The sequence below is a fragment of the Lagopus muta genome, chromosome 11 (genome assembly GCF_023343835.1).
Source record: "Lagopus muta isolate bLagMut1 chromosome 11, bLagMut1 primary, whole genome shotgun sequence".
Taxonomy (NCBI): domain Eukaryota; kingdom Metazoa; phylum Chordata; class Aves; order Galliformes; family Phasianidae; genus Lagopus; species Lagopus muta.
The window spans coordinates 2,550,428-2,565,793 of record NC_064443.1 but is presented as its reverse complement, the minus strand read 5'-3'; the positions used below and the strand labels follow the sequence as shown (position 1 = coordinate 2,565,793).

Here is a 15,366-nt window from a genome sequence, read left to right as displayed (position 1 = left end):
AAACATCACGTAGTAATGTGTCTCTAATAAAGTTGTGATGTCTTACGTTGTGGGTTTTTCCTCACTTCACCAGTGTATTGGCTGCTGCCCTGTAGGCCAGGAGGGCAGCCATTTGGTGCTCTGAGTGCTCTGCCACAGCCCCTGCAATTTATGGGGCACTGTAGACTGACCACAGTCAGATCGTGTCTCGAGGAGATCCTTCCTTCTGGATGGAGGGAGAAAGATGGACTGTGGCATCATACCTTTCACGATAAAGCTGCATTTCATATTTTCTGGTTTCAGTGTTGTTTTCTTGTGCAGCACTGTCATGAATGAGTGCATGAGAGTATGATTTTCTTATACAGAGGGACGAGATGACGTGACCACCTTTTTTCCAGGAGCCAGGTGTGGCTTGTGTACCCTCAGCCTTTGAAATGAACTGGGGACATGGCTTTTTGTGGATTATTCTCTTTATTATTCAACAGCGAGCTTTTCCAATACAGCTCTTCAGCTTCCGTATCTCTGAAGACCAATTTATCTGTGCAGAAAAGAATCCTGACAAAGTGATGGAAGCTCTGAATCTACCAGCTGGTATTGAGAGCGCTCTTGCTTTTGGCTTCTGAGTGTGTGTGTGTGTGTTAGGACAGATTGATTGCTGGCTGCTCCTTGCAGGGTGCCCTCCTGATGTTCACACCCTGCGGTCAGCTTCATTTTCCCTGCTCCCTGCAGCAAGCACTGCTCTGCCTCGCTGCATGGTAGGACTTGCTGTGTGCACACAGTGCCTAGACTTCTTGGAGGCGTTAGGTGTATCATACCTGCTAATGATAGAGCACTGTAGCAGTACAGAAATATGGAGAGTCCTATATTTCCCAACATTTCCTTGAGAGGAGGTATTCACTTTTTGGTATGGATGACTTCACAGGCTTCCAGGGCCTCCTGTTCTAGGTGACCTCTGTCTGCACCTTGCCTTGGACACGTTTCTGTGTGGGGTGATGGGTGTGCTGCCAAAACCTTCCACAAAAGCAGGTTCTTTCTGTGAGAAATGTGCAAAACCCAGTGTCCACAGCTGTGAAGACCAGTGTGTGAGACTGCAGATCCCTTGAAGGATAGCAGAAGTCATAGAATAAAATAGGATATTGGAACTTGGAAGAGATCCATAAGGATCGTCAAGTCCAACTCCAAGATGCCTTGTCAGCCCATGAGGGAAGTCCTTCATATTCACCCCACACTTCATGCTATTGTTGCCTTTGAAAGCAGTGCAGCTTTCTTCTCTGACCCTGTGTTCTGTTCTGCCACGCTGTCTCTGGGAAGAGCAAGCACCAACATCATCCTTGCATTGGCAGGCTGGCTTTGCTAAGGGAGACACCATCATTATCTTCTTCCCTCAGGCTGCCTGGCCCCATCTGGCAGATGCAGGTGTGAGTGATGGCAGAGCAGAGGCCCCCAGCGTGTCTGCATCTGGCCCAGCTGTAAAGTTACAGCAGGTTGCCAGAAGACTGTGTGCTAACAGAGCTACTTTAATAGGAAACCACTGTTGTTCCTTTCTTCCAGCTGTAGGAGAGGCTCTTTGTACTGCAGCACAAGGGACAGGAGCTTTCTAGCAGTTGTTTTCAAGAAAGCAGTGACATTTCACGTTGGATGTTTGCTAATCCCCTACTCTGGTAAGGAGGGTGGTAATGTGATGCTGCATGTGCATTCTTAGAACGGAGGAGCTGGATCAGCTTTCTTGAGTTGGATACCTTTGCCATGTTGCCATCGTGCCTTCTTTCCCAAAGTATCTTCAGTTTGGCATAGACCACAGCCACTCTTGTTATGTGATCTTTTCGTTTGGCCTCCCAGAACTCCAGAGAGATATTTCTGATGTCTCCATGCTGCCTACAGCACGTATCAGAAGAACGTTATGGTTTTGTTTTGTTTGGATCTTGGATGTTACAGACTATCATGAAATAACACATTGCTATGTATCAGTTGTTCAGCAGAAATTTTGCCTGTATAGCAGCAATTCTTATTTTAAATCACAAGTCTTTGATATTTTTATTCAAATCCAAAGAAGGTAATTTTAAGTCACGCATTCAGGATTTTTAGCCCAACCGTGGATACTAACAAGGACCTGCTATTTGTTGTCAAAATTCCTTTCACTAACAGGCATGTTTAAGAAGCAAAACATCTCTTATTCAAATGTTTGTACAGCAGCTTCCTGGTGCTTTAAATGTATCCTTACTCCTAAGTACTAGCAGATCACTGTTGTTTCCAGTTTAGAAAACAACCAAGCATGCTTTGGAAACATCCAGAGAGGACTGTGCATGCACAGGGTGAACCAACTCAACCACTGCGTGAGTTCAAGTGCTGGAGGACCGTTGCATACTCCTCTTGGAATGTTTATGTGGGCAGTGTAACAAACTCTCCAGCAACATGCTGATTTGGTATTTTTGTGTGTATTTTTCACAGCGAATCCATGTTGATCACAAATATTTCCAAGACACACAGCTTTCCTTACTCCATTCTACCCTTTTTGTAGGTCCCCTGACAGTGGCTTTATGATAAGCAGCAAGTGAAGGATCTAATTAAGAAGATACCAAACCTTATAGCTTCACGTGAAGCGTTGTGAGTGAATTTATGCCACCTCGAGTCACAAAGCCGTGCTGTAGTCATTAGCAGTGATTCTGCTTTGCCACTGCGATTGCTTTGGTTTTATCACTAAGACCTGAAGAGTGCCGTTGGGTCTGATGTGCAAGGAAGGACAGCTTCCCTTGGGATGCCTATTGTCAGTCCCTGCTCTGTCCCATGCATCTGCCCAGATCCCCTGTCCTGCTGCTACTGGATTGCTGTGTTCTGATGGGCAAATTGTGTGTAGGCTTCAGGGGGAAAACAGTGTGGGCTCAGCAGTGGCAGCACAGAGAGCTGACCCAGCCCTGCAGAGGAGGCAGGGCAGCCAGCAGCAGCCTCTGCAGCCCACCTCAGGGTGCTCGGTTTGGTTTCAGGAGTTGTCCCCTGGGTAATGTGATTATTGCCAGCAGTGGAGAAAAGATGCAGTGTAGCAGAGCTGCTGATCCTCTGGCCTCCATTTCAGTGGGCTTTCCAGCACGGTGTGAAATGGAAGGGTGCTCTATGGCAGCAGCTCCAGGCCTCCCTCTCCCATCGTTGTTGTGGCTGTGATGGAGGCCAGCCTGTGCACTGCAGCACTGCATTCCTGTGCAACCCAACCACGAGACGTGAACATCTGGCCTGGAGCAGCTTTCTGGCAGGGTCTGGGGTTGCAGTTTCTGGTTTTGGTTCTTATCCTATGTATTATTGTAGCAGTGCTGCTTAGTTGCGCTGAGTTTGGTGGGGAGGGTGGAGAAAGGAGAGTATACAAGGAAAACCACGGTGAGCTGCCCCTTCACTGTCTCTGTGATGTATGGGGTGGTTCTGCAGCATACAGACTTCTGAGCGCAGTGTTTCTCTCCACTGCCTCGCATCTAGTGCTGGGCTCACTGGTGTCATGCTGCATTACAGCCATGTCTGAAGCACTCGTTCACTTCATCAGGACTTGGGTGCAAACTGCCTCTCATGCTGAAGAGTGCAAACTTCTGCAGTCGTGCTTTTGGGCTCTGGGGTACCCTTACTTCATATGCACATAGGAATAAGACAGCACCCTGAGCCTGGCGTGCTGATTGCAGCAGCTCTTGAAAATCCTCCCTGTGAGCAGGAATCAGGGGTCTAGAGGCTGATAGCATTCAAACAACTCTGTTTTAAATAGGAGGGAGAGAAGTGGCTCTGGATTTAAATAGGACTTCAAAACACACTACGTGAGCCTGCGTACCATGCCATAAGGCAGTGGGTCCCTGCCCAGAATGCAAACCATGCTCCAGCAAGGGGCAGCACTGCTCCTGGAGAGCAGCTCTCTGCTGCTGAGCAGGCATTGCCTTGTTGTCCCAGGCCGTGGAGTGTGGCTGGAACTGCAGAGCACTCTGGAAGCAGGTCAGCAAATTTGCTTTTTTTTTGTCACTTCTGCCATCTGAAACTGTACGTCGAGTTCCAGGTGCCTACTTCATGTAGCAGCATCAAGTGGCTGTTGCTGCTTTCCCCACTGATGATATACTGCCGGCTGGCCTCTTTCACTGAGCTGAAATGCAGCACTCGTACATTTCCCTCCAGCATACTCGTATTGGCACAACTGATGTGTGGTGGGGAAATGAACTCCTGTGTGAAGTAGAATTGGAGCTGGATTCAGATTGGAATCCTGTTATAGCAGTAAATGTGCAAAGGAATGTGGTGTTAGGTGTGTGAAGAGCTCCCGGAATAAAACACAGTAGGGTTTGGTGATGGAATAGTTTTGCACAGCCTTGTCTCTGTAACTGGTTAACTTTGAAGATGGTAAGAGAAGAAACAGAAGGAAAAATGGGTGAGTGCAGCAAGTGACCTTTGGAGTAACTTTGGAGGGCCACGGAAGCTGTGTTCTGGCAGACTGGAATGCCTTGACAGGGAGAAGTGTGTGTGGGTTTACGTTGCCATGGGAGGTTGAAGCAGCGGTAACCAGATGCATACCTGGGCTGAATGTGTCTGTGTTAAGGCATGCATCCTTAGGAGGGAGAAGAGCTCTTCCCCTGCACAGCGAGGTGCCTAAAATGGTGCAACCCACATACAGCACAGCTTTCCTCTCACCCCTGACCAGGAGCAGGAGGAGGGAACCAAGCTTTCCCCTTTCTGTGTTCGCATGTAGAGGCATGCCAGCCCACAGTCATCTGGAAAACACTGTTCTGGAGTGAGGTGGCCTTGGTACGTGAAGAGAGAGGCTGTGACTGTAGGTTGTTGCTCAGCGTTTGTCGGAGTTCCTTGCAAGAGCAAGGATGGCTCTTGGGATGGCCTTAACTTCTGTAGTGCTCACCCTGCACTTTGCCATGGGCCAGAACGTTTTGGTGCAGGTAACTGGAGTAGAAATCGACAGGAAGCAAGAAGAGTAAAGCATCTCTGGTTTCTCGCGTCTGGTTTCTTGGGGGAGGATCTTAAGCTCCCACACTCTCTTAACTAAACGTACAATAACATCTATTGGAAATAAAATGCCAGAATGAGAAAGCTGAAGTTATGATTCCTGCTCCACTGTGCTGTTTCATAATGCAAGAAATGGACTTCAGCAAAGAACAGGTGTTGGAGGGAAAATAGCAAAGGTAATAGAATCGTGGTAGTTCTTTCTGAAATACTGCCCAAATTAAAATGCTGGCCATTTGTGTGAAATACATTCGCAGCAAGGTGCTTTGGAATGACTTACCAACGCTTGCTTTGGAGAGCACTGCCCCCAGGGCAGTACAAGACGTGAAATGAGCATGGAAAATCACTGTGCCTTACAGAAAGAAGAAAAAAAAGCTATTATTTCTTGCCCTAAGGAAGGGTGTGCCTGTCACTGGGTTGTGCAAGGGGAAGTGGGAACGCTGCGCTATTAAAATTCATGATCAACTGCAGTTAGTCATCATCCAGCTAGTCCCTGGTTTCTCTCCTTTTCATTTTGGAGCAGAGGGGTGGTGGTTAGAGGGTTTGTCACTGGAGGGAGAGGGAAATTGAATATTGAATGTGGCTTTCTTTATGACAAGGCACTAACTTGACTCCCGTCTGTATTTAAATGCTGTCCCCAGGTTACGACTATCGCTATGTCTGCGTGGAGTTTTCACTCTTGGAAGAGGCCATCGGATGCATGGAAGCCAACCAGGTTGCTTTACACTTCGGTCAATGCTGCTAGAAGATTTTGTTGTTTATTTTCTTTTTTCTTTTTTTTTTTTGGTGGGGTGGTGGAAAGCCAATGAGGTTTTGTGTTTCTTTGAACCGTTCAAAGGAGGATCTGTTCTTGTATAATGCACAAGGCTGTGGTTTAAATATTGTTTCCGGAACTTTGTAAAAGGCTTAGAAATGCCAGTGTGAGAGAGCTGCCAGACACTGAATGGTCCTCCCTCCTCCCCGGCATATGTCAGCACACTGGCTGGATTCAGGCTGGGAGCTGACAGGCTCCTCAAGTAGGTTTTGGCCCTGATACTTTTGTAGTCACACTGAAATGCAGTTGGAAAGAGCTCTGCTAGCATTAACTGCCTCCCCCGGCTGTGCGTGCGCACACATGTGATTGTAGGTGAGCGCTCTAGTATGCAGCTCTGAGCTGACTTTCCATATGCCTCATGCGTGGGAAAGATTCTTAATTGTGCATCTCCCCCATCTCTGTCCTTTGCCAAGCTGGCGTTGCAGACATGAGGACTACCCTATGTTCAGTTGCACCTGGTAAATCTGAGCATTTCCAGTCCTTAAAAGTGCTTGATGGATTAAATCTCCCGTGAAGAAGTTCCCAAGGGGAGCCTGCTGTGACGTGATATTTGAGGCTAGAGCTGTGGGCTACTAGACAGAAGCGAGATGCAGAACATTTGTTAGATAAAAGATCATTTCCATTTCACACCAGCCTGTCTGTGCCTTGGAACTGTGGATGAGGGCTCACCCAAGAAAAACAATCGATTCCCATATCTTTGCTACATCCCTCACATCTCCTCTCTTGCTGCCTTCTTCCTCCTAATTTGCCTGAGTAAGAATTGAGATCAGTTATCAAAAGCCTTTTTTTACCTGAGTCCCGTGTCTCGCTGTCATGGGAGGAGAGTCATGAGTCGGATTCCGAGCTGTGCAAGTGCACAAATGTGCTTACACTTAATGAGTCTTCACAGCTGGGGTTTCAGAGGTCCCACTAAGCACTTGCCTCTATTTTCAGTTACAGAGGTATTGCAACTTAGAAAAACGTTTTACAGAAATAATTCTGTTGCTGGGAAAGAGCCTGGCGCATTCTTACAGGATGGTGGAAGGCGGAGCACAGCTAGAGAAGGCTCCAGAATTATTCATTGCTTTTTACCATCAGTAACAACTTTTGTCTTCCCTTCAGTGTTGCAACAACTCCTAGTTTACTATGTTGTCACTGAGAAATACATCATTACGTGTGTCACTCCCTTTAACCAAATGACTCTGCATAGCCTCTCCCTAGCTCTCCCCACATGAAATGATGTCTCTCTGTGCAAGTGCCATTCCCAAATACACAGAGGTGTGGAGTTTGGGAATTCCTCCACTTCCCATTGTTAATATCTCCTTTCCCCCTTCTGCTTGAACATCCTAATGCATTTGGCAGGTGCTTGACTTAGATTAGGTCCTTTGCTACGGCAGAGAGCCTGTAAGCAGCAGGCCCTAAACTGGACAGAGTGCCTTAAGATCACCAGTAAATCTGTGTGCACGTGAGGAAGTGCTGACTGGCCTTCAAGCAGCAGTTAGGGTAGGCCTTCAGACTGGGTGATTATAAACCCTTTTTCCTTTTAGTTAAGGAATATACAAACAAAGGCTTGTATCTGGCTTGCTGCCAGGGAAGAAGCTAACTTTTAAGTTCTCAGTGAAACCCAAATAGAGATATTCGGAAAGGGAGTGGTGTGACTCGGTTGTCCTTAGACAGTGGATAGCCCATGTTAGAGCCTTCCAGGGTGGAGGTGTCAGATCACCTCTGGAGACTGGCAGTTTGTGTGGATTTCTACAAGATGCAAGACCTAAACCTGTGTTAGCTGGAGCTCAGTCTCTGATAGTTCAGTTATTTTCAGAAGGTTATCGACTCTTCTGTCAAATTTAATCACTGGTGACAGCATAAATAGTGAAGCAGTGTCAGCCCACGGCGACACTCTAGCAACTCACTAGCCAGCCTGCCTCTTTTTCAGTTTTCTGCAGGCTAGAAATAAATTTGTTTTGCAGACATTGCCTTTTTGATGCACTTTAAACAGCTTATTAAACTGTTCCTGCCTGAGGAACAACTGTTTTCCTCCCTACATCCCTGTAGTCTTTATTTCCTTTGTTGGAAAATCTTTTTTATTTTACTCTGCGTAGACCATTCCCAAATTTGCAACCTGCAGATTTACCAGGTCCAACACTCTCCATTCAGTTACTCCACCATGTGTATGTGCCCGCTGAGATCCATTGGGGTCAATCTGCTGCAGGAAGGAAGCGCACATCTTCTGTGCTGCCCAAATTTTGCAAGAGAGTTTTATTCCCCCTGTATTAATGGCCACAGCTCAAGTAACTAAAATAACTCCTGCCTTGCTGATGGTGGTGGTGGCAATTTATCACAGCTCAGAGGGTCCATCTGTTGTATGTGAGCTGTGCTGGATTGCAGTTAATGGGAGCACAGAGCTGGCTGCCTGCTCCTCTGTCCCTGGTAGGACAGTGTGGCTGTTGTTGTTTTGCAGAACGTGGTGCAGCACTTGTTTCTATTTCATTCAACCTGGTGGTTATGGTGATTCTGTTGGTCTTCTGTTACAAGCTGATTGTGGTTTGACTTTAATGAGGCCTTCTTTTTGTTTCTGATGAGCTGCTTTTCCTTTTGAGGGGCACAAATATTTTCAATGGAAAATGGGATTTCTGTCTGCTACGTCATGCAGTTTATTCCCCAATTAATCTTTCCCTCCTTCATTCTCTCTTTGAGACATTGCAGTGTGTGTGTGTCCCTTATCTCGTGTTTCCTTTGCAATCAGGCTTGGCAGAGCTGCAGGGCAGCAGTGTTCCTGCCTGTGGGCACCATGTTGGCTTCCCGAGGGACAACTTTGGCAGTGTGTCCCACAGCTGTCTGTATACGTGTGAATTCGTTTGGGTACTTGAATTCTCTCTCATCCTCCTTCTCTGCTTGTAGAAGAAATGCACATAATGACCTTGTTCTTGGGTTCAAGAAGGTGGGTGGGATAAAGGAAGTTGCCTTTGTGTACCACACTGCTTGTCTTAAAGGCAGCTGGTGGAGGAGAGGCAGGGAGATGCTGCTGCTTGCTGCCTGGATGTGTGGCTGTTTTCGCAGAGGTGGATCTGGTTGTTACATTGATGGAATTGGGATATTTACTTGTAGCTTAGGAGCAAATGATTTGTCTTGACTGACTTTACAATAAGCATCTCCCAAGTCCGCTCAGGCCCCAACCTTAGCAACACTGGTGGTGCTATTTGCCTAGCTTTAGTTGCTAGTAACTAAATCCTTTCCTTCTGTTTCTAAAGCAAGAGGACAAAAATGGGAGAGCTGTAGCATCAGCTTGTAAAAATACCTGCTGTGTGTTGTTGTGGGGGTCTCGAGGAACATGCAGGACTGGCTGCTCCCAGCCTTGCCCCGTGCATTCCTGCACTGCAAGCAGCGCCTGTCGGAGAGCAGTTTCCCTGTGTGCCATGCAGTCTGCCTGCTGAGCACAGTGCTACCTCTTTTCCCTGCTCCTTTCTCACAGGACAGGGGTATTTTGTGGGTGCTTGCTTTAATTGAGCATATTCAACCACTGTGCAGTTGGGAACAACAGTTGTGTGTTTCTCCTCCTCTGCATCCCCTTCTATATCCATTCACTGCAGCGCTTTGCATTTTGTGTGAACATAGCTTCTGGAATAGATGAGCCTTCACAAGCTTTTTGCTGGAGCTGTTGGTGTTTAAATCCACGAGGTGCTTTGACAGCAGGCAGAGCCTGGGACTTTCTGTCCTCAAAGCATTTGCAGCAGCCAGTCACATCTCGGTGCCTTTCCAGCTAAATGCAGAAGGAGCTTGTTGTTCTCCTGGAATGCTTCAGCTCTGGAGACCTGTAGCTGTGTGTGCTTATTGAGAGCTGCTGATGCGCTCAGTGAAAGGAGCACTGCTGTGATTTTAAAGAGAAAGCATGAGTCTGGATGCAAGAAGTGACTGTTATCCTTTCGGTAGGATGTACTGAGTTGTGGAGTCTGAGATTTTTCTTCAGAACCTGCAGAATGCCCCCTGCAAAGGAGGCTGACTGAACCTCAAGGGCATTTCCATCTATCATTACTCACCTGACAAACTCACTGCATCCCATGGTCGCTTTAACCTGCAGTTCAGAGTGGTGTTAGCAGTTGAGGGTGTCCACCAATAGTCTGAAACCCCTTCGTCTGTTAGGCTAAGAGCACTGAAGAGAGTCTTGCCTTTCATATTTCCTCCTTGGATTATCAGCTGACGTAGTCTTTTGCTTTTCCTGTTGTTTATGAGGGCTGTGAAGTTTTCTAGGATCATATCATTGCGCATGCATCTTTTTTTTCCCTGTTGAACCTGCCCTGCTTTTGACCACGTGGATTTCTAGAATTACCCTGTAGAGTCTTCAGCTTTGTGTGTGCACAGGGAGAGGGAGAAGCCTCGTGCACCTCAGCTGTGTTTCTTCTGTCAGCATACTGCTGGTTTAGGAAACGAGTGTCTTGCATAGTTTTTCATGTTCCCGTGACCTATGCAAAGTTCTCTCTGGTTGGATTTCCGGGCAGCACAACCCATTTGTATTTTTTGTGTCTGATTCAGTGTTTGACCTCATCATGAGCTCACCGGGGCCTGACGTCACCGAGGCCTGCCATATTGAGTCAGTCATGTATTCATTCCCACCCGTGTCTCACTGATGGCTGCGCTGTACCAGTGTTTGGTAGGAACTGCAAGCCTCTGAGGTCAGGGAGGAAGCGTGCAGCAAGAGGTGCTGGTGCTGGCAGGGTCTGCCTGTGACCTGCAGCGCTGTGTGGGCACACGTCCTGCAGCAGCACCGGGACGAGTGCTGTGTCTGCTCCAGGGGTCAGGAAGGCTGACAGACCTCTGAGTGACAGAGGTGTTCCTTGTGCGTGGAAGGATTTTTTATGTTGTAAAACACCCAAAATTCTGGTACCCGAAACGCTTCTCTGGACCTTCTTCTGTCATCTCACCTTTTCAAGCTTACGTGAGTCCTCTGAGTCCCTTCTTCCCTTGGCATGGGAGGTGGTAAGGGATCTTCTGTGAAAGAGTTCACACACTTCCTTCAGCTACTGGTAGCCACCATCAGCGTGGCTTTTCCAACCTTTGTCAGTTAAAACTACAAATTCCTACTTCACAGCTCTGTCCTGCCCTGTCTCAGGAAGCAAACCCTGGTAGCCAACTTACTTAAAACGCGTGCCCGTTTAACTGGAGGAGTCCTGAAGCTGCGTGTTCTTGGTCTACTCATCTGATCCTTTCTTGCCCTGTCCCTCTGCCTTCCTGATCTCACTCAAAAATCTTACCCTCCTATTTTCCTTCAGTCCCACTGGCGTAGGTGAGGATTGCATGCTTCCTTGCTGCTGCTGGGTTGCTGTTCTGTAGTGGGGCTGCCCCAGAGGACAGCTTCTGGTGAGCTGTTTGAAGCATGTGGCAGATGCACCAGCAGGAGTTCTGCAGCGTCTCTGGTTGCTGACAGTGCCGGGTGGCCAGCAGGGTTATCTGCAGACGTGGATGTTGTGTACTGCAGTTACCCATTCCATGCGCTGAAGCTGACGTGGGCTGTCTATAAATGGGGTGTTCCAGGTAAAGCATCCTTCTGTACTCTTCTCCAAATTGAAACTGTTTTCTCTGTGGCCCCCTGGCAGTTATATTCTGGTTACATTTTTGGGTTTTTTACCAGTTGATATTAGCAAGTCTGTGTGATGCTATGTCTCTGAAATATCCCTTCTTCCTTTGTAGATCTCTAGTGCCTTGCAATCAGGTATTTCTCTGTTGGAATGCAATTAAATGTCTGTATGAAATGTTCTATATGAAACGTCAAGAGCTTAAGCTGTCTAACATTAAGGAATAATGTCATTTCCCAAAGTTGGTTTAAACAACTGGATCTGTAAGTGATTGCCAAGATCCATGTCCAGTTCTTTCTGTCTGACTGTATGGTGATCCACTGGTGCTTGCAGTGCATCACTTACTCCTGCTGGGTACCTCAGACTGCTGTGCAGCGTCCAGCAACGTGTGGCCTTTGCTCAGGCCCAGCATGGCTGTTGGAAATACGGGGATATATGAAAGCTTTTGTTTGTGAGTGTGAAATGCAGCATGTGCCATGGATATGTCTGCTCTCTGCTTCTTCCATAGGACTGTTGTTGTGTTCTGGGGCACTCGCTGCCAGAGCAACACCTCGGTGGTCTTATCTCTATTACTGTCAACATGCCAAGCGTGGTCCTGTGTGATGTGGCATCTTGCACGATCCATTTGCTTGTAGGCAGAATTTTGCCTTGAGACAGAAAGATTTCAGATAGTCCTTGAATGCAGGGTACAGATGCTGCTCTATCTGTGAAGATAATCTGGCTCTGTTTTCTCAACATCTTAGCAGATAATCCTCTAACAACAAGGAGATCCTAATTCTATGTTTAGGTGTAGATTCATCTTAAAACAACAAGCAGAGCTCTGCTGGCCTGCTCTTACGCCCTGGTTATGTTTTTTATTGTGGTTACATTCATGATTGTTTGATATTCTGTGAAAGTCTGCAGAAATTCCAAATATATTCCTGTATAAGCACATGTTTATCACTGCAGCATCGTGATGCTTCAGAGGGTTGTGGTAAATCAGCTGTAGTGCAGCTAGTGCATTGCTTCAATTGATAGGTTGTTTGTGTGGTCAGATGGTGGTTTGGGATGGAGATGTGAAATGCTTTGATCCAGCTCCTGTTTGAAAGTTAGTGGGACTTATGCCACTAATGTGCTTTGATGCTTTTGAAGTCGTCCTTTAAGCAAGCTGCTGACTAACAAAACTGCGGATGCACTCTCAGAAATTGCCTCTGTACTCTTGAAAGTGGATGATACGACTGAAATTACTTAAAGGAAACAGAAGCAGTGTCTGTATGAGTCCAGCTTACGTGAATAAAGGCACCTAAGTGAGCATACTATGACTTCCATTTCCATAGCAAGATCAATTGCTATCACAGCATTAGCATAGTGGTTTGCACAGGACTTGTCACAGCAAAAGAGATGGCAGTCCTCAGCCCACTCTCAGCAATGTCAAGGGAGTGCTTTACCAGCTTTTGCACCAGATTCCAGTGCTAAAACTCCATCTGGCCTATTCTGAGAAGTGGGAGCACACCAAAATGTTGTTACAGTTTTCACTTGATGAGTCATGTTTGTTAGCTTCGGCACCAGGACTGTTTGTTCGTGCTCTGTGCTGTCTGCTGGTGGTTGCTTTTCCATCCCTTGCTGTGCGAGCTGTTCTCATAATGCTGGAACTGGACGGTAAAAGCTCGAATCTTGAGGCTGGAAAAAAGTCAAAGTGCATACACCTGGTGTCAGGGAAGGCAGAAGCACAATTGCTTTTGCTTAAGAGAACGACAGGCTGCTTTTCTGCAGAAACTCTGCTTTTCGGTATAACTGGTTATGACCAGCAGTCTGAGCAGAATGTAGATCAGATGTGGATTTTGGTCTGTTTCCTTTCCAGCTCAGTTTATGTTGGAGGTCTGGGTACCTTGATGGGGTATGTCCAAAAAGGGTCCTTGTCTTTTGCTATGTTCCGGTGAGGTTATGAAGATCATGCATGTGACAGGTTGAATTCAAGTGCTGCAAGTTAAGCAATGCAAGATCACAGCTATGGCTGTGATCACAGCAACTTCTATTTGTGAATTTCTGTTTCCATTTGACTTATTACTGGGATGTTAATGTTCTTGACTAGAAATGGATTGTGATTGCAGTGGGAAGTGAGATTGACATGTGAGCGGACTGTTGTGTGTGTTATGCATCAATCACTGGCAGCAAGGAAGCAGGTATTTGACACAGAAGGAATCAGTATTATCCACCCCATTCTCCCTCAAACCACAGGGCAGCTTCAGCACTCTTATTAGAGCTTTAATACCTACAAAAAGCTCTGTATGCTGCAGAAAGAAATGTGGAGCATTGCTGTCCCTCTGCGCTTCAGAGGAAAGGCACACACTTCCCGTGCTCCTCTCACGTGAGAGAGGGAAAATTCCTTCTGACATCACATCTAATGACCTGTTGCACTCACCATGTATGAACAGCAGCTGAGAGGTCCTCAGCACTCCTATGTGACCAGCTTACTGTACATTTGGCTCATAGGACCCTCATAGCAAGGCAGTGGGGGAAAAATCCTGAAGCTGGTTTGTACAAGAAGACACAGGAGGGAGGTGGAAGATTCCTCCTGCCTTCCGCAGCGACAAAAGACATGGAGGTTTGACAGGCTGCAGTGAAGTGTCTGCTGTGGAGTTCTGCCTTGAGGTTTGTTCTGCTGCGCTGTTGCACAGTGTGTGTGCGTTGACAACTAGCAGCTGCTACATCCCAGTGTCCTCCTGCATCTCCGCTGCTCCATCCCACCCAAACTCTCGCTGAGTCAGTCTTCCATAGGATGAGCAAGCAGCCTCCTGGAGCCACATTCCCCAAAAGGAAAGTGGTCTCAAATCAAATATGTCATATGATAAGTACATTTTTAATGAGGGTCAGGGCTATAAAGCTGAATACATGAGATTCAAGTATTCAGATTTCTGAGACTATCTTCTTTTCTAGAGGAAAGTGATTCTCTGCTGTTCTTGTAGACAGCAGGGGAAATCTTGAGTTTTGTGACGTACAGCATGTCTCAAAAGAAAATCAGCAATGTTCAGATGAGTTTCTTGTACCAGATTAGAGCCAGGATGGCAGTAAAAGCTCAAGCAAACATTTGCTGTATTTTCCATCGAGAATCTCAGAAGAGTTACCAGAGAAAGTAATTTTAAGTCTTCAGAATCCTAAGATGTGCCTTCTTACACATCAAATCAGGTTGAGAGTTCTCACTAGGTAGCTGTCTTGCTGTCTTAATTGTGTGAGTAAGGTATTTTCATGTTTATAACCATAAGTTTTTGAAGGTCTGTTTGACTCTTCCCAACTTGTTATGTCACAGGAGAGGAGAGCTTGGGTGTTGGGTTTTCCCCTGCCCTGACAGTGTGCTGTTCATATGGGCTTGATATTCTGTCCCACTGCCTGCTTCTCTGCCCATGACTTGTCTAGTCTTCTTCCTTCCCGTGTCTGTTGGGCCAGTCATTAAATGTAAGTAGCAAATTCCAAAATATTGACTAGGCAGCTCTTAGTGATAGGCATATTGATGGATAAATTGATTCTTGAGAGAAGCAGCTGAAAGCTGGAGTCCTCTCCTGTAGAGCTATGGTTGTCCTCAGAGCCTGGATCTCCTCGTAGATGTTGTCACCTTCTGCCTCCTGTACCCTGAAAATGCACCAAGCCCTTCCTTCAGCACTTGAGGGAACGTGCCTGGAAGCAGGGCTGTGGCTGTACTCCTGATGTTGCTTGGCTGAACCTCTTGCAGCTTGGTACTGCTGGAGCTTAGTGCAGCTGTGCTACTCACAGGTGTATGTTGCATCTATGCCAAGCTGACAGGAGAAACTCATTTCCCCCCAAAGAGCTCACATGGCTCAATTCTCACTCTGGGCCTTGCTTCTTTTGTGAATTCTGACCCAAGATGTTAAAGCAGCAGTTTTCCAAATCAACTCCTAAAAGCGCTGCTGAGAGGCTGCACTTGTTCACATGTAGAAATCTGTCCAGCTGCCAGCCTGAAGATGTGCCAGGTGGCTCTGTCCAGGTGTGACAGCTAAGGGCCTGGGTTTGGCTTTTGGTCACACTGAAGTGATGGGAAGCAGCATTTGAAGGCATGGGTAAGTG

General features: G+C 46.9%; 1 protein-coding gene across 2 annotated transcripts in view; it reads left to right on the top strand.

Annotated features, from left to right (window-relative positions):
- RBM6 (RNA binding motif protein 6) overlaps positions 1-15,366 on the top strand; it is a 53,580-nt gene that overhangs the window by 15,541 nt on the left and 22,673 nt on the right. For both annotated transcript variants that reach the window (XM_048958057.1, XM_048958055.1), the window contains exon 6: positions 5,589-5,662. In XM_048958057.1, coding sequence (XP_048814014.1) covers positions 5,589-5,662 — 74 coding nt within the window. The remainder of the gene's footprint in view (positions 1-5,588; positions 5,663-15,366) is intronic.